Below are 26860 nucleotides of genomic sequence, written 5' to 3' on the forward strand. Positions count from 1 at the left end.
CATCGCAGCCAATCTTTTCTCCTTTTCTGCCATTTCTTCCTTAAGTTTGTTTATTTGTTTTGGTGAATCCATGATTTGTGACAGTTTGAGAATGATGTCATCATATTTATCGTTAATAAAGTTGTTAAACGTTTTTATTTCTTGAAGCTCAGTTTCTATTTTTTTAAACATAATTGTTTTCATTTCTTCGAATTTTGAGTTGATGAATTCGAATATTGGGTCATCTTTGGTATTTTTGTTAGACCTTGTTTCCATGTTTTTAGTTGGTTTGGATATAAGGTTAGTAAATGATCCAATGTGCAATAAAAAGCATAATATGCCCAATTCACAAGAAAGGTGATAAATTAAAATGCGAAAATCATAGAGGCATATCACTCCTATGCACAGCATATAAAATCTACACCATGATACTGAAACAAAGAATTGATAAATATGCAGAAAACCTACTGGGAGAGTATCAGGCAGGCTTCCGCACCGGTAGATCCACAACAGACCAACTGTTCACCGTCAGACAGATCTTGGCAAAGTGCTGGGAATTTGACATAGACATACACCAACTATTCATTGATTTCAAGCAAGCATATGATAGCATAGATCGGGAGTGTCTATATGACATACTACTACAATTCCAGATTCCACCTAAATTGGTTAGGCTCATAAAAGCCACAATGTCAGACTCAAGAGGTCAGGTCAAAATAGACGGAGAATTGTCGGAAGAATTTACAGTATCACAGGGACTTAAACAGGGGGACAGTCTGGCTCCCACTCTCTTCAACATTGTGCTCGAACATGTAATACGAAAAACACTAATAGACACTGGCTCCAATATTTGTTTCAAGAGCAGTCAAGTTGTCGGATACGCGGATGACATCAACATTGTCGGAAGATCAATTTCAGCCATTAAGGAGGTCTTCGACCCTTTAGAAATAGCGGCGCGGGAAGTAGGACTGCGAGTTAATGTTGACAAAACAAAAATGATGGTACAGAGCAGGAACCCTTCGCACAGAAGAAGAAGTAGTGCACTATTTAAAGACAACTACTCATACGAAGTGGTCGATCAATTCACCTACCTGGGCTCCAGCCTGACAGAGAACAATGAGGATCCAGCAGAAATCAGAAGGAGAATCACAGCAGCCAACAAAACATACTTCTCTTTGGTGCCAGTGTTTAAGTCACGTAGTGTCCACAGAAAAACCAAAATAACCATATATAAGACCATTGTAAGAACTGTATTGGCATATGGATGTGAGGCGCTGACACTGACAGTAAAGATGGCTGAAATGCTGGATACTTTTGAAAGAAAGGTGCTGAGAAGAATATGTGGACCGGTGAAAGAGGACGAACAGTGGCGTATCCGGCACAATAGAGAATTGTACGATATATATAAGGCCCCTAGCATCTCTGCACACATGAGACTCCTCAGGCTGAGATGGGCTGGTCATGTACAGAGAATGCCGGATACACGCGTCCCAAAAAGAATTCTGACTGGTCACCCAGGTGGAAAGAGAAAAGTGGGAAGACCCAGACTGAGGTGGGAAGATGAGGTAAGAGGGGATGCAGCACAGCTTCTCCAGGTGACAAACTGGAAGTCAGCCGCTGAGGACAGGAGGAGTTGGAGGCGACTGTTGCAGGAGGCCAAAGCTCGATATGGGCTGTAGCGCCATCGAAGAAGAAGAAGAAAGTTGTTAAACGTTTTTATTTCTTGAAGCTCAGTTTCTATTTTTTTAAACATAATTGTTTTCATTTCTTCGAATTTTGAGTTGATGAATTCGAATATTGGGTCATCTTTGGTATTTTTGTTAGACCTTGTTTCCATGTTTTTAGTTGGTTTGGATATAAGGTTAGTAAATGATCCAATGTGCAATAAAAACTTTGATTTCTATTTTTTATAAAAAAAAAATATATATATATTTTGATGTTTATAAACACTATCACCATCTATTGGGCAATAGTTGAATTAAAAATATTTTCCTTCACAAGTGTGTAAGCATTGCCATATATTGATTCGTAGGCGTAACTCAGTTTATTTTATAATTTTAATGCATGTAGGTATTTACTGACATCTATTGACTAGTAGAATAAATATGCCATATGTAGGTAGTGCATCCAAATAATTTGTTAAAATCTCAGTTGTCAGAGCCCAGCCGGCTCCAATGGAACCGGTATGGGGAGTGGGGAATAATACGCTTTTAATCACTTAGGGCAGGTCTACTAATATTCATATGTCTATGCTTATAAGTAAATTTTGTGTTTTATTGACCTTCTCGTTGCTAACAGATGTAATAAAAAATCTTTAAAAATACTATTCAACATGCATCAGCTTAGATAATGAGTTTGTTATTTTTTTTTTTAATTGAAGAACCTATGATCACTGCCTTATAATGATGGAGTGCTTGGGGTTTCTCAGTAACCCTCACAGAAACACAAGATTCATTTTACATCTTGTCATATCGATGGTCAAAGATCATGTGATGTTGAACCCTTGAAATCTTCACACATGGTTTTGTTCTGATTCTGAATGGTGATCTATCACCAGGGCGATACTGAGAGTATTTACCACTCTCGAATGTGCATACTACAGTATGAATTCAGCAAATGTGAGTTTCTGACTTCTGCAACTAGTTATTTATTTATTTATTATTATTAACGCCGATTATAGTGGCTTTTACAAAAAAATAACAATTTTTTTACATATGAATACAGAATATACATAGATAAAAAAATATATAAATTTAAAATACATAAAAGAGAACAATAGAAATAGTAGTATCAACATAAAAAAGTACAATGAGTAGGTTATTATAAATACAATACAACATATTATAAATCCCGGATATTATGTAATGAGTGTTAAGAAATTAATACTTTAAAACTGTATTTGATTATAGTCAATCTGAGAAGCGCTGACAGACAGTTTTAATTAAGTAGTGTTTGTATGAGGTTAAACTAGCAATGTTTATAGGTTCATCCAAAACATATTTATTTCCAGTACATGCAGGCGATTCATTATGGAATTGAGTTCAGCGTTAGATCCTGTATTGTTGCAATGATAGGGTAATTTGAAACGAACTGATCGACTTGGTACATGGAAACATATTAACGAAAGAACATATTAATATATTATAATGACTGCCATAATGTTATTATTATTGGCAATGCTTTTGCAGAAACGGTAGATATGTTCAACTGCATAGAATGCAGTTACAAGAAGGCTATAATAATTTACCTCAATAATAATAAAAATATAATACTATTCTTCTAAATGGGTTCTATATAATTTTAATATTTATTTTATGATTACTGTTCTATTATCTAATTATTATGTATAACACATATGTATTTGTAAAAGCCTGTGCAAAAGGGTACAACGTAAATAAATAAATTCATCATGAAGTTGAAATAAAACATTCCATTCGTGTGCATCATTTTTCACATTAAATTCAGTGTCAATAATAGTAAACTTGTAATCATTGAAAAGGAAGACAATATCAATAAATCTAGATGAAAAATGAAAAAAAATACAGAAAATATAAGAGGTAACGTTCCCAGTTTTGTTGTTTCCGGATACGTTAAGAATTATTTCCATTTATTTGGATTTTATTGCAAAGTGGAAATACGCTTGAATTCTCTGACCTACTGACAGTGTCTTTAAGAAATATAATGTTCAATATGCCAGAGGCCTGAGGAGTTAAATATTACATTGATGTGTATTATGTACTAACCCAAAACCTTGACGTGGAACTCCTTCTCGACCTCGCCCACCTTGTTGTGTGCATTGCAGACGTACTTGCCAGCATTGCCCAAACCGGCGTCCATCACGTTGAGGAAGCGGCCATCCTTCGATATGTGGAGAGAGTCCGCACCATAAGAGTTGTGTAAACGGAAGCCATCCTAAAATACAAATTGAATACTCTAACTAATGTAGTTACATATGTAACCTATTTAACCTAGTTTTAGATTCATCACTTTTCATAACTTGATAACACTTTTTATGGGTGTGTTGAATTGTCATTTTAGTGAGTTATCCGGTAGCCGATGCCTATCATTGGCCAGTTGTTTCACATAGCTGAAATTATAACAGAACTTGAATAGAACTTTTAAAGAACTTGAGAATTAACATTGAAATTTGATGATTTGTTTAAATTCTGTCTAATTATTTATTATAAACTAGCTTAAGATAAATTAGCCTTATAATTTACCTTGTACCAATAGATCTCTGGTTCAGGATGCGCGGCCGCATTGCAAGTCAGCTGGAAGCCCCTGCGTATCTTGGCCACCAGCTCCCCGGGGGTCTGCTCCGACCCCTTCTTCTCCGGCTCCTCGAGGATGCGGGGTGCCTCCACCACCTCCACGTTGAATAGCATCTCCAGGGTACCGACCAGGTTGGTTCCGATGCAAGAATAGTTGCCATTGTCGGCCACAGTCACGTTGTTGATCACCTAGAAAAGTAAAAATACTTATTACAACAATAAGTTATGAATCCTTCAAGACTTCATAATGCAACGCAAGTGGTCGGAAGAAGAAGCTCCAGGAAGATACAAGATTATCAAGTTAATGAAATATGTAGGGACACGGCAGTGTGTCGTGTGGTAGGTACAGAAGTTGTTGCCTCTCTATCTGTTACCTGCATGGCTTATGAGAAAGAGAGAGAGGTTATAACTGACAGAATAGCAGTCTGCCTATACTGTTGAGTTATACTGTTGGAATCTACATCTGGCCAGGAGGCATATTCGTAAATGCCAAACGCGTTTCCATTTGGGACACTGCGGCAGCGCTCGGGGTCTCGGTAAATGCCCGAAGTCTCGTGATGATACGTCAGCTATTTACCTCTCTTTTGTTTTAAAGTTCAAAGGCTAATGTTCATCGATTGACCGCAGGTACTTACCTTTGAAACGAGCAATGTTTGTTTATTATGTTCATTTCTTTCCCGTAATCGTGGTTCGGCTCACACTTTTGTTGGCAAATGATATAAACAAACAAACATTGCTTGCTTAATAGGTAAGTACCTGCGGTCAATCCATGAAAATAAGCAATTAATTTACAAAAAATCAATTAGATTCGGTTAGACACATTATAACCCACTAATTATATATATTCTTAAATTTTACTTTAAATGCATGACTTTTGAACTGTAAAACAATACCGAGAGGTAAAAAGCTGACATATCGTCACTAGACGTCGGGCATTTAACTAGAGCCCAAGCGCTGCTGAAATATCCCAAATGGATAACGCATCTGGTATTTACGAATATGCGACCGGGAACCCCTTGAAACCTGAAAATCTTGGCCCCTTGAAACTGCAAAAACACGCATTCAGTTTGTTAAATTCTTCCTTCGTGATGAACAAGTTGCAATCTTGAAAACATATTGCTGATGAGAATGATATTTGTTTTCTGTTAGTATTTCAATGACTGTTACTCATGCCCTGAGCGAAACCCTGGACGACGTGTACAAAGATATTATTTTGAAATTAAAGTTTAATGCAATACTCACGAGTGTGCTGTTGGCATCCCGGGTTTGTATGTGAGGGAACTTGTCACGTCCAATGTCAAAGTAGGGGTGCTTCAACCAGCGGATGGTCGGCTTGGGATTGGAGGTGATTGGGCACTCCAGGTGGACGCTCTGCCCTTGCTTGGCCACAAAGGATATGCCACCATCTTTCTGCTGTTCCACATATGGGCTGACTGGAAGGGTACAAATGTTTAGCAAATCACACTAAAAGTATATGTTTTCACTTAACATCAAATAAGTGACTGCTAAAATCATCAATCCACCTATATGCAGCCCTTTCAATGAATTCTTTGAAGAGTGATTAAACTATAAGAGTAGAGTTCCTCAGAAGCAATGAGTCATTTGTGAATCCGTTATGGATATTATTATTATTTTTTAATGATAAACTAATGTTTATAAGACAAGGTTTTGTATGCATGGCACAAAGGATAACAATTTTTTTTTTCCGAGTCCTTTATGTCCGGGTTAAATCTTCCCCATAGGAAAAACTAAAACCTTCCACACACTTTTCCACAAATGATCATCTAGTCCAGAGGTCGGCAAACTTATTTGCTAAAGAGCTAAATATGTACATTACAACAATTTAAAAAAAAATAAGAGCCAATTCTGTTTTTTTGATTTAGCAAACATTTATTATAATTTCAGCACTTTATTAAATTACGGGTACCTACACTGAATAAAACTTAATATCATATTTAATAAACATTTTATTCGTTGATAAAAAAATAATATATAATTATGGAATCCATAATGAGGCATCTCATTCAAAAATCAAAACAAAAGTTAGGTCATTCTACCTCCGTGGAACATGAAAACAAATATCTAGAACAATAACAAATACCTAGATCTGTGAAAAACAAATAATATCCAAAACCAATAATATTATGGACAAACACCTAGATCTGTTAACCATTGTTAAAAATAAAATAATTACTATCGTACATTATAAGAATTAGTTAAATATTTTAATATTAAGTATTACACTATTACGTAATTATGATGTATTACCTATTAAAATATTAAGTTGAGATATAATTATTTTATTACAAACAAATAAACAGTAAAAATGAGAAATTTCTTACAATCAAACTGATTGATCAGTTTTGTAAGATTTAAGTAACGTAAAATATTGTACAAAGAAAAATTAAAAAAAAACAGATTAAAAATAATATATATTAAACCATGACAATGACAATCATAATAAGTATTTAATGCGAACCATGCCCTTGCAACTCCTTCGAAAGTTTGAGTATGTCAGGTTTGTATGTTGTTTTTCTTAATTTTAGGCACGATTCCAGGTTGTCATCAATAAGACGACTTCTCAGTTTACTTTTGACAAAGTTCATGCTTGAAAAAGATTGTTCGCATGGATATGTAGAACCAAAAAGGGATAGTACAGAAAAAGCGAGTTTTTTCAGCTGGTCATAACAGTTGGGAATACTATTCCAAGCGTTGAATATGATCATGTCTTCCTTCTCTAGGTCTTTCAAGGCAGACCACTTGTGTTGTGAACTAAGCTCACATTTTTTCTTCTCCAGTATTTCTAAATCAACACAAAGACGTTCAAATTTAGAGCTCCATAATTCCTTGTTTTTTTTTAAATCCAGCAATTGTATTTCAAAGTTACCAACGTCAATGCCAAAAGGAGAAAAATTCAAATCTGTTATCGAAGCATTAAGAGGATGTTTGACGAATGCTAAGGTCGCTCCTTTTAAATTCCTGATACCTGCTGAGAAATGCTTCCCTCATATTTAAGATGGTTGTTTTGAAGTAGTGCTTGTCAATGAAAGAATTATTTTCTTGGCGATGCTTCAGCAGACTCGGAAAGTGAAACAATGTTTCCCTTGCAAAATCTTCAGCAAAGAGGGATAATTTGTTTTCAAATGAAACGACTTCTTCTAACATCGAAAAAATTGTATTTCCTTTCCTTTGTACTTTATGATTGAGTTGATTTAGATGAGACGTAACGTCTACCATGAAATAAAAGTTTTGAATCCACTTATCGTCTGTTAGTTCTGGATAGTTAACACCCTTCTCGAGGAGAAATGCTTTGATTTCTGGAAACAGCGATTCGAAACGCTTTAAAACGTTCCCTCTTGATAACCAACGTACCTTGTTATGAAGCAGAAGATCACCGTACTCACTCTCCATTTCAACTAAAAATTCTTTGAATTGGCGATGATTAAGAGCTTTAGCTAAAATGGAGTTAACAATCGTAATTACCAATTCCATAACTTTACAAATTTCTTTTGGAAATGTCTGCGCACAAAGCGCTTCTTGATGAATGATGCAATGGTAAGCAAGTATCTCGTGATTAATTTTTTCTTTCAAAAGAGCAACAAACCACTTTCTGTGGCCGGTCATACTTTTGGCCCCGTCTGTTGAAATCGACACAATTTTTTCGAGAGAAATTTGATGTTTATCCATACATCCGATTACAGCGTTTGCGATATCCTCTCCACGCGTCTGACTTTTGAGTGGCAATAATCCTAAAAGTTCTTCTTTGGGACCTGTATGAGAAATAAATCTTACAAAAAGCGAAATTTGCGCTGTATCATTTATGTCACAAGACTCGTCAACTGCTATTGATAAAGCCGAAACCAATTTTAGATCTTCGATTTGCTGGATGGTTATATTCGGAGACATTTTAAGTGTTTTATCTTTCATTGTTTTGGCAGACAACGGTAACTCTTTAAATTTTTTTTAAATTTCTGTCTTGTTCTTAAAATCCCGAAATAGTTCTTCGGATGCCTTTACAAAACAACTTTTAATGTATTCGTCGTCTGTGTACGGTTTCCCTCTCTTAGCAATCTCTTGACTAACAACAAAACTTGCCATATTAACATTACTGAAAGATTGCATCCAGTTGTTAAATACAGAAGTTGATGTCTCTTGAGTCTTCTGGAGTTCCTCAACTGCTTTTTTCCTTGCATTACCGACAGGATATTTATTGCTAAATGAAGTGTGTTTATTTTTAAAGTGTCTCTCCAAATTTGACTTCTTGTTATGTGCCAATTTTTCCTTACAAATAAGACATGTCGGAAGCAGTGGCGGCTCGTGACTTTTGGGTTACTAGAGTGCTAATATTACAAAAAATGGCTTAATTGATGTTGTTGTAGCTGAAAACAATTTTTTATTTTTTTTAGAAAAATTGATTTTTTGTATGAAGATTTTCAGGAATTCCGTGCGGCGCACGGCTATACTGAAATTTCCTGAAAATCTTCATACAAAAAATCGATTTTCGAAAAAAAATAAAAAATCGTTTTCATCTATAACAACATCAGAAATGCCATTTTTTATAATATTAGCACTCTAGTACACCCAAAAGTCACGAGCCGCCACTGGTCGGAAGGCCATCTAAGTTTTGAATAAACGCAAAAGTCTCGGTCCACTCAACTCTAAATTCACGGTTTTCATCTTCCGTTTTTCTTTGCTTCTTTTTGGTAGCCATGTGAAATGGGGACCTATAAAAAATCCAAAAAATATTTTTTTCCGTCACTAAATAACTATGATATTATAATTTTTTTTCCGCCACCAACACTAAATAAATATCATTATAATAATATAAATTATTATCATATACATATATCAAATAAATATTAAATTAATGATGTAAATACCTGTAGAATGTGCCGCTGGATGGAATAAAACCCCTTGTAACACGTGCGCGACAAACACGACAAGCGCCGACCACCGTGACCGTAGCAACGCGACAGGCGAGGTGACTGCTATCCAACGCCAACCAGACCTATTGAAACGCGAGAAAAGTCTCCCTCGCACCGCGCACCCCGCAGTCGTCACCCGCCGATACCATCGGCGCGTCTTGCGCGCCTGTCCGTGAACTTTTGCGCGGGAGCCGCAAAACAAAAAAAAGTGTGGTTGGAATAATTTTTATGATATATTTGTCTGTTTGTGTGTTTTTTCACTATCAGTAATTTTATTTAGTGTTTAGACGAAAAACATAAAGTGAGCCATTTTAAAAACTTTTTATGTTTAATTTAAAAATTTTAATGTCATGTTTATTCCTGATAAAAAAAATTTAACGCATATTTCATCACCTTTCAAAAACAGTTTTTAGTTTACGGCTACATTCAGAAATGTCCAATTTATTTCTATTTTATTGAGAAGCGGAAATACACGCAAATTCTCTGACTTTCTGACAGTAACTTTAAGAAATATAATATCTATTGGGATCTCATATTTTCTGGTAATTCATTAAAGAATTTTGTTCACAGGTGTTTGTAGTTCTGTCGACCCAAAGTTATTATATATACATATTGGAATAGGTAACGTGTTCGAAGAACGAACAGGGGTTGGAATAGCCGCCCTTTACAGGGCTATTCCACACAGATAAAGTATAAATGAATTATATGGCTTTGACAGGCGAATGCGGAAACACAATGCGTAACGTTACTTCACAATCAACTTACCGGTGAAATGATGGTGAAATCTGCATAAGCCTCATCTGTCAACACTGGAACGGGATTGTCGTTCGTTATTTATCGTTATTTTAGATTAAATTGCGATAAAAAATACATTTTACGATTATTACGATAACACAACCGGGGATCGATATTTGACAGGACAAACGATTTTTGTGCGACTGGGTCGGCTCACGACTCTCCGTGGGTAGAGCTGACGTGTGCGAACTTAAACTATAAAGTATAAATTCTGACGATACGATTGGTTATTACACAGCCTGTCAAAAGCAATCGGCGTTACGGAACAAACGTGTATTTTAACCCGAGATTCGTTGTGCTTCTGAATGGTTCGGCTTTATTTGAAATATCTTCTTATAAATTATAAAATTGAGCGATATGTGTACAAAGTATTTAATTTTCTACTAAACAGGATTTTAAAAATAAATTATATTGACTCACCCCAAACATCAACTTGATAGTTCATCTTATCTTCTCCGATATTGTTTCTGGCAACGCATGTATAATTCCCCGCATGTTCTCTAGTTACTTTCTTGATAAGCAACACTTGGCCGTGATCTTCTGTAATGACGTTGGCATCGTAGAACCTGAGGTAGTTCTTGTCCTTGAACCAGTAAATGTCCGGAACGGGGTTGCCTTGGGCACGGCAAACGAGCTTGATGGTCTGACGCTCCAGAGTTTCAAATGTTTTCCAGCGGTTTTTGGTGCGATTGTTGTTGCTCAGACGTATCTCGTTGGTGCTATCGCCTAAAATTTCTGGTAGAGCTGGAAAAAAATTTAGGTTTTAATTATCAACAAATTTCTGTCGGATATGTATTGAGATTTAGCATGCCTAATTATGGAGAAAATCGAAATCCATAAAACCCCTCATAAATATTAATAGGGGCTATGGGGCTAAGCTTCATAGTTCTTGGTATCTGGCATTAGAGGGCAAAACTAAACGCAGAAAACCCTAGCAAAACAGGATTAACGCTTGCAACATGTTATCACTTTTACGAACATAACCTAACACACTTCATCACAATTCACCATCTACCCCGATGAAAAATTGGCTAAAGAAGAAAGAAGCGCCACATGCTATAATAATCCAAAAAATAACCACAATAATAATTTTTGTTGTTTGGAATGGAATCATTGTGACTGAAATCTACAATGTTTTATCATCAGAGTCCCTTCAAATATGGAACTTTTAGAGATTGTCAAAATTATTTTGGATATAGCAAACTTATATTTAATAAGCACATTGACTCAACGTATAAAATGCTTGGTTTCGTGCTACGTGTAAGTAAAATATTCAGTAATCCGCGTACAATTGTAATGTTATATTTCGCATTAGTCAGAAGTACACTGGAATATGCATCGCCAATTTGGAATCCACAATATAAACTTTACATAGATAGTATAGAACGAATCCAAAACAAATTCATAAAATATATTACCTACAGATTCAACAATAATTTTGAGTGTACATTTGAAACTTTGCAGCGAAGACGAGCAGTAGCTGACTCAATATTTATACACAGAATTTTAAACAATGACATTGACTGTACTGAACTTCTGTCCCTTATTAACTTTTACATACCTTTGAGACGTACACGACATACAGAGCTATTCCACACGATTAATTATAAAACAAATGCAGTATATAATTCGCCAATTAACCGAGCTCTTCGTACTCTAAATATTATTTGTCTTAACTCTAACATTGACATTTTTTCGGATTCACTGCCCAAATTCAAACGTGGAATCATGTCAATAATTTAAACTATTCGATGCGCATACATACAGACACACACAAACACACCCTTGTTTGTCCAATCCCGATTTCGAGGACTTCAACTGGCTACCCGAATTCGAGGTCCTGTTATATTATATAAAGTAGACATGTATTCTACACTTATACGTATACTCAAGTTAATCGTGATCGTTGCTGTCTATTCGGTTTCATCATACACCCGGTAAGCACCTAGAAAACGGTCCTTAAAAAACCGGAATACACAGTCGGTAACTGAGGACTTCCCATATCCGAGGCCTGTCCACGTATTCAGGATTACACATACGTAAAATACACGGATCTCGGAAGGTCCTCGATTTAGTGGTCTATAGTTTTTGGAGGTCTTGGGTCCTCGAAATAGTGTGCATGCGTTGTCCAATCGTTTATAATTACCATGCGCATTAATTGAGCACTACGGATCCATGTTTGTTTCGAGACATTCTTTGTATGTGTAAATTGTTATGTATTAAGGATGGGCAATAAAACGCATAATCTAGGAACCTTTTTTATTAGGTATTTATTATTTATTAACGCCCTAGTGGGCTTTTGTAATTGTAAGAAAACAAAACAAATGAATGCAATAAATTTTGTGTAAATTATTAAAATATTAATACGATGATTTGATATATAATACTGCTATTAGCCTGAAATATTCAAGCCCAGTGGCAAAGAATTACTTAATATCTTGGAATGGAATTCAAATGCTCAACATACAAAAATTCTCACCAAGTTTGGATGTGATTTGTCAAAGCTTAATTTGAGTATACTATCATTTTTGCCGGCGTGGTCTAGTGGTATACGCTTTTAACTACAGATCCGAAGGTCGCGGGTTCGAACCCGGCGGGCGCAAATAAATTTTATTTGATTAATTTGTGTTATTTCACAATTAATTAATTTAAATAATATATAGTATATTTGCGGCACGTTCCAGAGTGGAAGATACTCTCAGTATCGCCCTGGTGTAAGACCACCATTCAGAATTGAAACGTTGCTTGAAATGGCTTTAGCCGTGTTTGGTGACCAGATCTGAATAGCCAGGTAATTCCCCACCTTCCTCTTCCCCATCTCCCTCCCCTCCCCAATACCCTCAGCCTCACAACATACTCCAATTGGGGATACCATAGTCTCACTGGCTCCAGACGGGAGCAGTTGGGACTCTTGTGCGGTATTACTATATATATATATTGTGGAAAAAAAATAGCCGGCAAAGATCTCGAAAAATGAATGTACAACCTATATCGATCGCTCGCCGCAAAGAAAGGGTCTATCATGCGGCTACAGGAAGGATTCAATCAGGACGACCAGCCAAGTCTTAATTGATCAAGAGAAAACGTATTCACAAAATTGCATTAAATATTGATGATAATGAACCTCCTGCCAAAGAATATTGATTTAAAAAAAAAATTATTATGTTTTTATTTGTAGGTACCTAGTTATGTAGATTACCTCACATAACGTATACATCTTTGAATGTAGTTTTATTTCTATCCTTGGTTTTTAATAGGTACAACTCGTCATATTTTATTTTTTTTAATCTCTATTATAATGTTATATACCTGACGAGTAAATAAAATTATTATTTATTCTGTTTTATTGGTTTATAACGCAGAAATTGTGAGCACACACTTATTTTTTTATGTTATAATTTATTCAAAATTATGATTTTCCAAAATTATGATTTTTAATCCAAAATTATTATTACAACTGATAGCCTTGATTTAACAATACCTGATTAAACATTTCAAACAAATATAATTTTAAAGTTCATAATAATCTCAATACTCAATTATAAACATGCGAATGTATGAATAGATATACTTGATGTTAATAATTTTGATCTATTCTACTTAAAAACAAGTCACCTTTTTTACACATTTTTAATCTCATGTCTCATAGAAATCGTTGTATCTCCCTTACTTTCATGGTTCATGGTTAGGATATGATCTTAACGGTGTTAAAAAGAGAAAAAATAAAGCTTTATAAAAAAATAATTATGTACTTTGAGCATTTTATATTGATTATTTTTTATATGGCACGACAAAAACTGAGATGACAATATCGTTTATAATACATTAGTCTATCACAATATGAATGCGTTTTTTTTCATTATCAGTAATTTTAGTTACAAAAATCGTAAGATGAGTCATTTTTAAAACTTCCTTATGCTGGCATGCAAAATACTTATATTTTTAAAATTAAATATTTATTTTGAATTATAAAATTTGAAAGGACATTTCATAACGATTCCAAAACGGTTATTAGTTTTCGGATATATTTAGAAATATTGTATTACTGGGATTTTATTACAAACCGGCAATATTTTAAACCTCTCACAAAATACTTTCGAGGCCCAAGGAATTACATAAAATGTTCTATATTATTATAACATTCTTTACCTTATGAGTACTTCATATTTTTTTCTTTTTTTATGTAACCCACATTAAATAATTGTATCCTGTATCTAAATACTAGATTTTCCATACATACATACTTTGTTTTATATTGTGTCTTATATTAATCAATCAAAATAACAAAAGTACATAGTTCTTTTTTATTTTCTTTCAACATTATCTCAGTGTACTTCTAATAACAACTGTATCATTTCAGCGATAATATTTCTAAGTACTCACATTCTTATTTTGTCCTTAATACTTAAAATAATTTTTCCCTTCTGTGTACCACTGCATACTTATAATACAATGTATCACTTTAATGTTATAGCCTATTATGGCGTTTATATTAATAAATAAATAGTTTCTTTTATTTATCATTTCAGGCTATATAAACATGCACGTAGGAATTTCGAACGACTGGTCCTCGGTTTAGGGCGTAGGTGAGATTTCTTGACACTCGAGCTTGCAGCGCCTCCTGGTGTTCACATTCCGGCAATCGGCACCTTTTAACACGAAACCGAGGACTTTGAGAGAGTCCTCGGTTTAGGGTCTGTGTGTGATTTCCAGCATTAGCGGCGCCGCCCTGGTGGTCACACATCCGTACTAATGAAACACTAGCCAAATTAAACATGATATTTTTCGCCACGAAAATGAGGACTCTCTCCGATCGGCCCAAAATTTCGACAGTTGACCAATCAGAACGCATAGATTATAGCTACATATTCAGTTTTTCGCATTTTGAATCCGAGGACGTCCTCGGATTCGTGTGAGTCCTCGGATTCTGGGTCTAAAGGCCTGTGAAGGTCCTCGAATAAAGGTGCATACAAACTCACCCTCTCACACATACATTACACACGTCACACACACACCTATAAACTACACAAGTCACCTGGTAATTAAGGAATAAACATACCACTTAGCAGACATTACAAGGAAACATATCATAGGTACACAACATGAAGTATCTTATTCCTGTATATTGTTTCATCTCTGCAAATCATGTACTGTTTGTTTCTATAATATAAAATAAATTTTTAAAAAAATATATACATATGAGCGGTCATTTGCTAAGTTGGCATCGCATTTGGGTCCCACCCAGGCGTCACACATTCAATTCCTCGCCTGACAACAAAAGCAATATTTTCCACTGTGGTGGTATTAAGAGATTTTCATATATAGTCAGGTTATTCGTAACCCGGGAATGTTTGTCATTCTTTAAAAAAATATATATACATTGGGAACTAATTAAATGCTTCACTCAAATATAAATTGTTAACCTCGATACAGGCTTAGTCCTAGTGAGGTTGAATTTAATGAGAAAAAACATGATTAACGTATAGTGAGATGCAATAAATAAATTTTTTTTATAATCTGTGCATACGAAGCATCAAAAACTCCCAAACAGTGAGAGATCCAGCGTTATGAAATTTTGTACTGAAATGCTTTTTCAGTCTGTAAATTATGCGTCAAGGCAACTACTTTCGGATCACGTCTTTTATGTCTTGAGCTTTTTCTTAATCTTAAACATAAAGCAGAAAAATCTGTACACATGGAGATGGCATTACAAAATTTGTCCAGCTTTTTCCATGTCAATTTCTTTTTATTTTTTAACTTTTATTATTAAAAATTAAGGTAATTACATATAAAATAGTATTTACATTGGGTTTCTACATATTGTGAGCTTTTAATACTACTCTTCCATGGAAGCGTTAGCTTGTGTTTCGAAGAGGAATGTGCAGTACATGTTATTTATAAGTAATTAACCTGTTAACCGGGCGGGACGTATAAATACATCAAACGTAAACAGTATCAGGTACGGGTAGGACGTATAAATACGTCCTTGAAATATAAGTTGCGCCCTGGAACAAGCGGGACGTATATTTCCGAACATATCACACGGAAATTGAGTTTTTAATTTTTACATATTTTAATTTTTTAAACTCAATGTTTATCTTTTATCTGTGTGCTTTTATTTATTGTTCTGTAATTATAACCTTTTTTATATTTTTTTGTAATCTTTATAATTGTTTGTAAATATTCTATTTTTTTAATTCGATGTTTTCACTTTTTTTGATGGAAAAATAAAAATAAAATATAAATAAAATTAACGTCCACCGGGCGTGACTTATTGATACGTCCTAGTGAAGGAGTTCGCGCCCGTTATATGTTGCGTAATTCAAAACTGAACTCCCCGGTTAACAGGTTAACAATATGATAGGCACACGTTTTATGTGCTGTTGCAAGTACATTGCAGTGAGAAAGTAAAAGATTATTATATTACGTTTTTGGTAAATGCGATATAAATTAAGTAGTTAAAACGTTTCTAAAATAATGTAATTGGTAATAAGACATGATATACATTTGTAGAAGAAATTATTACTTCCGGAAAATGACTGATATGTAGGTTATTTTTAAGATCAACTAATGGAATTTGCTTCTAGTTTCTTCCGGTAGTCGGTTGAAGAAATTTCTTCTTTGGTAAGTATTATAATTTTGTGCAAACGAAGTGTTGAAATTTTGGAAAAAATTGGAAACAAATACACCAATACAATCAACCGTGTGACACTGCTTCGCGAAGAGTGTGCCAGGAAATGACACGCTATTGATGTCCCGCTTTAGTTCACTACGCGGGAACACGAGAAATCCACATGTCCGCAGTTGTATTTTGATTTAGACCATCGATACCTACGACCGCACAGCTGTGTGTATGCCAGCCGCCAGCCATTCGGACGCGGACCTTCGTTAGATGTGGACCCCTCGCACGTTTTTTTAGCATCTGCCGATGGTTTTTTTATGTTTTCAGCAATTAAATTATAATTATTATCACTTTTGATATAAAATATAATAAAAATAATCGATTAGCTATGAATATACATATTTTTCCGATATTAAATCGCTTATTTTGAGATGTGTATTGACTACACAGCACCGGAACGCGTGGATTTTTTTAGCACAGTAAGGGAAAGGTTAATAATTTGAATTATTGAATATTGAATGTACAGATCTTTAAATGAAGGTGCTTGAAATTCTGTTTTTTTTAATAAGATTTTAATTACTATTTTCTGTACAATTCCTACTGTTATTATCCATAGTGAACTATGGAGTTTTGAAATATCTATCCAAAAATAAGACGATTTGAAAAATTATTTGTTCCAAATCTTTCAAAGGTTGCAAAGTGTTTAACTCTACCAAAGTAGGTTAACAACTACTATTCTATATAAAGAAAAAAGTAAATGTTCGTTTGTTCAAAATCTGAAGTTTGCATTCAAATACGTGTGTGTTTTTATATACCTATATTATATAGATGTCACCTGTGACAGGTAAAAACATGCTTTTTTAAAACAGCGCCATTTGTTGGAAGTAAAAGCAACACGCGCTATTGTATTTTTATCTGCACAGACAAAATATAAAATGCAAAACAAATAGAACAATAAAAGAAACTTACCAAGAACGTCGATATGAATATCCAACTCTTCTGTTCCGATTTTGTTTTTGGATACGCAGGTGTACTTTCCAGAATCCAGGGCGTGCAGATTTTCAAAAGAGAGCTCTGTCATGTTCAAAGACTCAGAATTGTTCAGAACGACTCCGTTCTTTATCCACATCACCGAGGAGGGGGGATTCCCATAGGCTACGCACATTATGGACACGTTTGAGCCAACCTAGAATTAAAATTAATATTTAAATGAAAATGAGGAAACCTGTTTTTTTTTAATCTCACTAAGTTGTTTTTTTTAAGTCCTAACTGCCTGAAGCCAATGACATCCTCAATTAAGCCCACCTAAAGAAAAACAGCATTATGTGAAAAAGTCTGTTCTGAGAAAGGCTGTTAAACATTTCATTTAACTGTAGTTTGCATGTATGTATATAAAATCAAAATTGTATGCCTTATTCGAGGGCTGAAGGCCTCCATTCAAAGCTCTGGTGAAACCGTACCATTGATTTGGATTCCTGGACATGTTGGCTACGTGAGTAATGATATTTGGAATGAAACAAGGAGCATCCAACCCTATTGTTAACCTCGTAAACCGCATTCCCCTATCTGACATTTTTTTCTATCATCAAAGATAGATTCCACAATGTTAAGTCGTATTGCTAGCCAATCCAAGGGAGCCTGCTATGCCTCAATACAAAGGACTATCCCATCAAAACCGTGGTTTTAATAATCCCCCATTTCTCCAAAAAAGAAATTTCCTCATTTATTCGAATGAGGATTGGTACAAAGGACTATCCCATCAAAACCGTGGTTTTAATAATCCCCCATTTCTCCAAAAAAGAAATTTCCTCATTTATTCGAATGAGGATTGGTTCCATTCCTTCTCACCTTTTTGAAATTCACTTGGTTGACTCCTCAGATTGTACATTCTGTGGTTTAGAAGTGGCAACTTTAGATCAGACCTTTTTGGTTGTCCCTCTCTAAATAAATATCCTCTCTTCAATAATCAAGACTTATCTAAAATTGCCTCCCCTCCATTCAACATCTCATCTCTTCTAAGTTTGAATTCCACTCCAGTCTTCCATATAATGTTGAAATTTGCCAATTTAAACAATATTAACGAAGGGTGAAAGCCAGAAGCATTTGAAAAAAAAAACCTTAATTTGCGTTTTCTTAATGTTTTGTTTCCATAAAATCAGATTCACTGATGAGTTTATCAGCATCATTTTCACGAAGAATCTTTGGACAAAACTGCAAACGCATTTTCACGAGGAATCATTGGACCAAACTGCAAATGCATTTTCACGAGGAATCATTGGACCAAACTGCAAATGCATTTTCACGAGGAATCATTGGACCAAACTGCAAATGCATTTTCACGAGGAATCATTGGACCAAACTGCAAATGCATTTTCACGAGGAATCATTGGACCAAACTGCAAATGCATTTTCACGAGGAATCATTGGAGAAAACTGAAAATGCATTTTTACAAGGAATCATTGGACCAAACTGCAAATGCATTTTCACAAGGAATCATTGGACAAAACTGCAAATGCATTTTCACGAGGAATCATTGGACCAAACAGCAAATGCATTTTCACGAGGAATCATTGGACAAAACTGAAAATGCATTTTACAGCCAATCAGCACTATTCAGCGTCACAGAAAAACTTGAAATAAAGTCTTATAATCTTCTAAGCGCTAACCGCACAAACCGTCAGTTTCAAATTGACTACTTGATCGTCATTTGGAAAAGGGGCGCGCCAGTGACCTGCGGACTGCCTGATAGGTTAGGTTAGGTTGCTTGATGGCGCTGCGCGTCTTGTTCTAGAAATAGTGTAAGAGTGATCCATACCTTCAAGGCAATGTTTCCCACGGCATCGGTGACCTCTTGACTGCCTGAAACGTTGACCTTGACTGCGGGTACTCGGGGCTGCTCTAGGATGGACAGGTTGAAGTGCTTGCTGGCGTTGCCCGCCTTATTCTTAGCCAAGCACGTATAATTCCCCTCGGAGTGGTGCGACACGTTGAATGTCTTGAGCATTCGGCCATCGCCGATTATGTCCCAATCGGGCGCATATCTGAAATTTACAAAAAGATTACAAAGAATAAATACCAATCGTCTAATAATGATATATATGAATGTACATCAATATGTATACGAGAGAAAATAAAGTGTTGGTCAAGTGAAAACAAAATAATGATTAAGGCTTTCTGTAAAAGAGAAGTGAACAGAGAGGTAGAAATTTTTATTATAGCGACTATTTGTATTTCTTAGTCCTCCTAACTAGGGTGAGGGGGACTAAAGTTATTAATTTATGTTATATTAGTTTTCTATGTCGTTTTTTTTCAGAGTTTTTTCATTAATCTCTTTCAGCCAGATTTTTATTCTCGATTTGTAATCATTCATATTTTCTTAATATTCGCTTTATATCAGGGGGAAGAAGTTTCTGTTCTAACTGCTGCCAACTGTAGTAGCCAGTAACACTATGGCACCCAATAGGGGTAAAATTTAATTTATTTAATCTTGAAAAAAAAAATTAATACTAGAAATCATTGGTTTAATCAGGTAGGCATTATAAAAGAATATCAATTTACAATAACTTACTTAACAGTCCATTGGATGTCAGGTTTGGGATATCCAGTGTTGATGCAATCCAACCTGACAGCTTGTCCTAACCTCACTTCCATGTTTACAGTCTCAGGTCCATCAATCTTGGGAGGTGCTATAGTATAAAGGGCATATTAAAATGGTTGAGTATTGTTTATCAGAGCTTTGTGTTATTGAATAGTAAATAGCAAAATGCGAGCGAAAGAAGAGAACCGAGAGACAAGACTTAGGTCCTTCATACACAGATATATTTACAAGCTAGGTGACTATGACGCAACCACAACTAGCCTACCAATATGCTACTCTTTAGAGTTGGTTTCCGTACACGGCATTTGCATTACACAGAATTTGATAATTTTTTTGTTTTTGGTAAAAATTTCGGTCCAAAATATGTTAAGGTTTCCAGTGAATTTGGGCCGGGCGTTTAACTTGATTTGATTGACTATGTTACTATCTACTCAAGTGCAGCCGTGGAATTAATACGATGTCAAGTGACTTAGCGACAAAGACAATAATATTGTTCTTCTGTATACCCACCTCCGGTAAAAATTTAACATTCAAATAGTGTTCGGAAGAGTCAATTTCTGTCAAACGAGTAGTAGATGCGAATGCGAACCCGTAGTCGATGCGTCGCGTTGTGTACTGGCCAAATAGTATGGTGGATACTCACGAGCTATCGCACAAAATTTATGCTACGCGCATGTAAGTATTTCCGTGCACGAAAGGCCTTAGAGACAATTGAGCCGTTATGCAAAAAAACACTGTCAAAATATCGCTGTTTTTGTCCAAATCCATTCAAATTACGCGCCATATGTCCATCTATGTTCACAGCAAAAATTGTTTTAAAATCTCCACCCCAGATGGTAGTACATGGCCTATGGTAATGGCCGGTGAAGTCTCTCTTTCTGTACAATGGTAAAGTAAAGAGAAGTCGGTCATTACTTAATTAAAACTGTTTGTTAAAATTACGTCAGAGAAATGCGTACATGTCCCCGCATGAGTATGCGTGATTGCCACCAAAAGTTGATAGAATGCATTGTTATCGACAACAAGTCTATATGCCGAGTTTGAGCTCGATCGGATGTCGGGAAGTGTGTTTTATTTCTGCATTGTGTTGTTTGTTAATCATTAATGGCACAAAATGGCGTCATTTTTTTCTTCTTTTACCTTTATTGTACACAAAACTGACAAAAAAATTGTTAGTACATAAAAGGTGTTGTCTATTAATTGAAATACATTATTACACCGATGGGTATAATAGAACACGAGGAAAGTTTATTTTTTGTTACCTGACACATCTACTGTGAATTTTTTCTTGGTCTGTCCATGTGGATTGGAGGCCACGCACATGTGTTCCCCTGCATGGTGTGTCTTCACAAAGTTTCTTCGTAGTATGGGCGAGATGTCTCCTATCATCTCCAGGTTTCTGAGCCACTGAACCTGCATTATGAAAGAACCACATTATTCATATTGTAAGGAAAATGGGTAGGTACTTTCTTTGGAATTTTCATTCAGATTTGAATGTGTTCCATTTTTAAAGAGGACTAATTTAACAAAAAGTATTTGTGGGGGGAAAAGAGAAATTTAGGAGGGAAACAATGGGGTCCTACATATTCTTTAATAATTTCTCCAACAACTTTCACTAATGGTCAAACTATATGGGTCAAAAAAAAAACACTTTTTGTAAGATAAAAAAAAAATGAAATATGTAAGAAATATTTGTGAATTTTTAAAATGATTTGTATAGGAAGGTTCTTATACAGGGTGTATCGGCGCGTACCTGACAAACTTTAACCAGCTATTCCTTAGCATATTTGGAGTAAAAAATCTTATGTGCACTTTGCTGTCCTGTAACATTTTTTTTAATAAAAAAATTATTATTCATATTTTCACCACATGTCACCACTGTTTTATCCTTTGTCGAAGTTTGAAAACCCATCTGGCAATATTTTATTCGAATTCCGTTGAATAATGCACGTGTGTACCTATATTGGCGCACTTTTACAATCACAACGAAATGGCACGGCACCATTTGTCTCATTTTTAACTATTATTATTTAGTGTGTGCGAAAGAGCGAAGACGCTTTTCGACATACTTGCTTATAACAGCTGTTGAACACGAAAAGCAATGCCAATGACAGTGATGTAGTGTGGAAATTTTTATTTTTTTGATTTTAATTGAAAAAAAAATGCTACCGGACAGCAAAGTGCCCATAACATTTTTTACTCCAAATGTGCTAAGGAATAGCTGGTTAAAGTTTGTCGGGTTAGTGCCGATACACCCTGTATAGTCTCCTTAAACCAATGTAACTGTATTTCTTTGTATTTTTTAAACCAATGTAATGAAATCTTAAACTGTATTTTTTTAAGAACAATTTTTTCTTTCAACTATTTTGGAGGTTATGTCAAAGCAATTTATCCTTAGGGCTGCATATGTAATGATCAGATTGATATTTGTTCTCTGCATTTGGTGATTGAATGCTGAACATAGCTTGATCGGTACCTTTATTTATAAATTTAGATTTAGAAATTGAACTGCACAACTCAACGCTGATTTGAGCGTCGAAAAATTTTATAAGTAGTGATTATAGGGAACAACCTACCGGTTGTCAATTTTATGGTTTCACACAGTGGTAGATTATCCACCTTCGTAGAGGTGCGTGAATTTGTGCGTGCGGCTGACCGTGTTACTAGTGGGTAAGGATTGAAAATATATCGGTCAAAGAAGCTTCTTGACTGTTTTATTTTGTTGTGCGTAATTTTAAATCTATAAAATCTTATTAGATATTACACATTTAAACGATATGCTGTAAAAGGCATTTTTAATCTACATTAAATTCTCAACGTAACTAACATATTTAATTGGATTAGGATTAATAGTATTTTGGTCGAAATAGCTTCGCAAATGTATGTAAAACATAAAAATGATTACCGTGGGTTATCCTTAGGAGATAGACATTACCATCACGGACTTTTCTGTAGGCCTTTTTGAGATATATATTTCCGTTGTACATTATTTTGATGAATCTCATAAGGTTTAGCCAGCATTAGCAATGTAAGCGTCCAAAAAATTTTTTTTACAACTTATCACAAAACATCGATTTCTCTCTACTTTCTATAAATATTATATGCATGTATTATATATATAAACCTTCCGGAAGAAATTCTCTAAATGATAGTGAAAACCATATTAAATTCCGTTGTGTATTTTAGAAGAACCAAGTGCCGAAACAGACAGACGCCGATAGTGTCTTTATTTTATACTATTTAGAGATAAGAAATTAAATTTGAGCAGCTTTTATCAGGTTACATTTCATATTCCACATATTTCAATAAGAAAAATAATGAGTTAAAAGTAAAACTAAGTACAAGCCCACTACAGTTATAGTATTCAATAAACTTACATCGGCAGCAGGATTAGCATCAACATGGCAAGACAGTTTCATGGGCTCCCCTTCGAGGAAGTGAACATACTCCGACTCCTCGCTGTTGCCGCTGATGAAAGTGGGTGGCCACTGGACCACCAGCTTGAAGGTTGCGGACACCTTGCCACCCGTGTTGGATGCCAGGCAGGAGTACTCCGATGCGTCAGTGCGAGACACGTTCAAGAGTTTGAGCACTGTGGTGTTTGCGTTGTTTTCAATCAGGTCAGAGTTCTAGAAAATTAAGCATTAGCATTTCTGTACATTGGTAAAATATTTTGTAGAATATAATGTTAATGACGGAGCAGTAAAAGTTGAGGTTGTAAGTTAGCTGAGGTCCTTTATCTTCCCCATTTCCTTCCCCTCCCCGCTACATCCATCCTCACAACATACCATAGTCTCACTGGCTCCAGATTGTTAGGAGCAGTTGGGACTCTTGTGCGGTATTCTCTAATAAAGTAAAGTTCTCTAATCCCACTATTAAGTGTTACCAACAACAATACCATCATGATTTAATTTTGTCAAATATTTTTGCTTCCTTCTTATCAAATATATATGTACCTATCGAAATCAACCTTATCGAAATATTTGCCCATTGCTAAAATAAACTATTTATAAAGAAGCCTGTCTCGACGTAGTATAGTTCTAGTTTATAAAGTTGCCTGTCTTGACACAGTATATTTCTAGTTTATAAAGTAGCCTGTCTCGAGACAGTTATCATTTATATTTATGTTCAGAATATGCCATATTTTTCTGTAGTTTATTATCAATCATTAAACGTTTGTAATTAAAGGCTTTTTTATTTTAAAACAGAGTTAGGAAGTTTACATAATTCCACAAAATGGCATCATGGAGATATTACTAATTTGTCTTTAAAAGCAAAGTGGATTTTTTCACGAAATCATTATTCGAAGCTGGACTAATTTTAACACCAAATGGCATTATCTTGCTTTCGAAAAGAATGGAGTTACGCAGTCTACGAATTAAGCTGATGAAATAATGCAATGTAATGTTACGTATACATACGCGAGCCGAACTGCCGAACTGAAGCTCAACTTATGGGAAAGGAACAAAGTAATCGCAGATGGAGCGAAACGCCACTTGTAGTTGCTTCATTCCTTTCCTTTCCTTTTCAGATGTGCTTTATTTCAATTAAATCCATTTCAAATGAAAATGCAAAATGCAAAATGGGTATTTTCCATTTTGCATTTTAAATGCTTTTCTCAATGCATTTTCCATTTTAAATGCTTTTTTGCAACATTCTTCCTACTTTCTCCACTCATCTTTTTTTCATAAGTCCCAAATATCAGTCGGTCCTCAACCTCGCTATGAGAGATAATTTACATTTGTCAAGTTGCTCCCTGGTAGGAGCCCTGGCAATTGAGTGATACCATTACAAAAAATACTGATTTAAATACTGAACATGGCCATGACGCTGTAATATTAAATGTTAGATAGCAGTTTCTATGTTTTTACGTTGGCAACATTAGTCCCGCGCAAATTTTTTGTGGTTTCATAATCTGTAGTCGTGGTGTTTTTGGATTTACCATCATGTAATATTTTTGTTCTACATTGATGTCCATTATTAAATGACAAAATTGTTTAAAAATTCTATAACTATTTGAATGAGAAACCATTTTGCATTTTCAATGCATTTTGAAAATAGGTATTTTGCATTTGAAATGCTTTTCTAAAAACCATTTTGCATTTTGCATTTTCAAACGGAAAAGTTTTGACCCATTTCCATTTTGCATTTCAAATGGTTTTGGGTACCCATTTTGCACATCTCTGTGTCTAAGTTACCTTGTACCACTGAACGTTTGGCATAAACAAAGAGGGTTGGAGGGGACATTCCAGATTAGTTGTGGTTCCTTCTAAAGCAATGATGGTCTTCTCGTGTTCATCTGCGTCCAACAATGCGGGAGGCGCTGGAATTATAAAAACAAAATTCTCCAGTTAGCAGTTCGAAGTCCTTGCAATTTTTTCTTTTACCTTTGTGTGATTATTTAAGGTCATTCAATTCATAATACTTGATATGTATAACTTTGATTTATTTACCATTTCATTAATTAAAACGTTGGTATTTTGCCATTACTATTAGTTTTGTTTTTTTTTCTATATATAAAACAGACCTTATTTTTTTCTTTTTTTTAAACTTCTGTTTTTTAATACATATCAGTAAATTAAAGAAATATTTATTTTTTATATACCTTACGAGTAAATTATTTTCCTGTTTTCAGTGTTACTGGTTCGCAACAAACATAAATAATTGTATGTATAAACGAATGTACAATGTACATACTTACTTTATATTTGAAACTTTGCTTTATTTATCTTAAATATTTGTCTTAATATTTTTTCATCCTTGTCCTTTCTTAAATAATAAGATTTTATATAAGTCCCATTTGCTAAAAACTGAATGTCACCCTACCTGTCTTTATTATCTACTTTGCTTCTTCTTTTGAATAATGATTAGTTATGGTTCAAATATTGTTACAATATACTGTCAAATTACCCATCTGGTAACACATCTAATACTCATTTTTTCTTTAATTTTGAAATATTTTGTGTTTTTATGTAAAATTACTTTATGTTTGTGATACTCTTATGTTTGCTTCACTCAAATGTAAATTGTTAACCTCGATACAGGCTTAGTCCTAGTGAGGTAGATTTTTATGTGAAAAAAAGTGTTTTATGTATAGTGAGATGCAATAAATAAATAAATTTACAATATCAATTATTTGGATTTGATGTTAATCTTAGGACGAGTTGTTTCGGAGAATTTGAACAATTCATCAAATTTCAACGTTCATTTTCCAGTTATGCGGAAGATTTTTTCAAGTTCTGTTTTTATTTCAGTTCTATCAAGCAACTAACCTATAATGATATAATAACAGAACTTGAATAGGACTTTCACAGAACCCGGAAACGAACGTTGAAATTTGATGAATTGTTCAAATTCTCCGAAACAACCCGTCCTTAGTATTAGCATTTGATTTTTATTTTTTTTGTATATAGTTATGCTATTATCCATGTATTATGTTACACTTACATACATAAATTGTCAATTTCCTCTGTAAAAGCCCGATAAAGCGTTAATGAATAGTAAATAAAAAAATAATCATTTTAGAAGTAGGTATTTTCTTCCACAGAATATAAGTTAATCAAACGAGTATAGAGATTTCCGGTTTTAGATTCAGTTGCACTCTTATACCTCCGAATATTAATATGAAAACATTTAAATTGCTTTCTGTGGTTTAAAGCCAATGAAGTC

At 34.7% G+C, this 26860-nt stretch overlaps 1 protein-coding gene across 1 annotated transcript in view; it reads right to left on the reverse strand.

Moving 5' to 3' along the window:
- The window catches only part of LOC149408900 (hemicentin-1-like), a 130626-nt gene that overhangs the window by 47903 nt on the left and 55863 nt on the right, over positions 1-26860 (reverse strand). Inside the window, exons 27-36 of the mRNA XM_089650329.1 lie at positions 25390-25514; positions 23569-23820; positions 21454-21604; positions 20162-20279; positions 19409-19634; positions 17562-17778; positions 10391-10714; positions 5493-5683; positions 4200-4439; positions 3723-3891 (exon numbers count right to left, since the gene is read on the reverse strand). Coding sequence (XP_089506455.1) covers positions 3723-3891; positions 4200-4439; positions 5493-5683; positions 10391-10714; positions 17562-17778; positions 19409-19634; positions 20162-20279; positions 21454-21604; positions 23569-23820; positions 25390-25514 — 2013 coding nt within the window. The remainder of the gene's footprint in view (positions 1-3722; positions 3892-4199; positions 4440-5492; positions 5684-10390; positions 10715-17561; positions 17779-19408; positions 19635-20161; positions 20280-21453; positions 21605-23568; positions 23821-25389; positions 25515-26860) is intronic.

This window comes from Hesperophylax consimilis, unplaced genomic scaffold, assembly GCF_061612785.1.
Source record: "Hesperophylax consimilis isolate HC1 unplaced genomic scaffold, BYU_Hcon_1.0 scaffold_45, whole genome shotgun sequence".
NCBI lineage: Eukaryota > Metazoa > Arthropoda > Insecta > Trichoptera > Limnephilidae > Hesperophylax > Hesperophylax consimilis.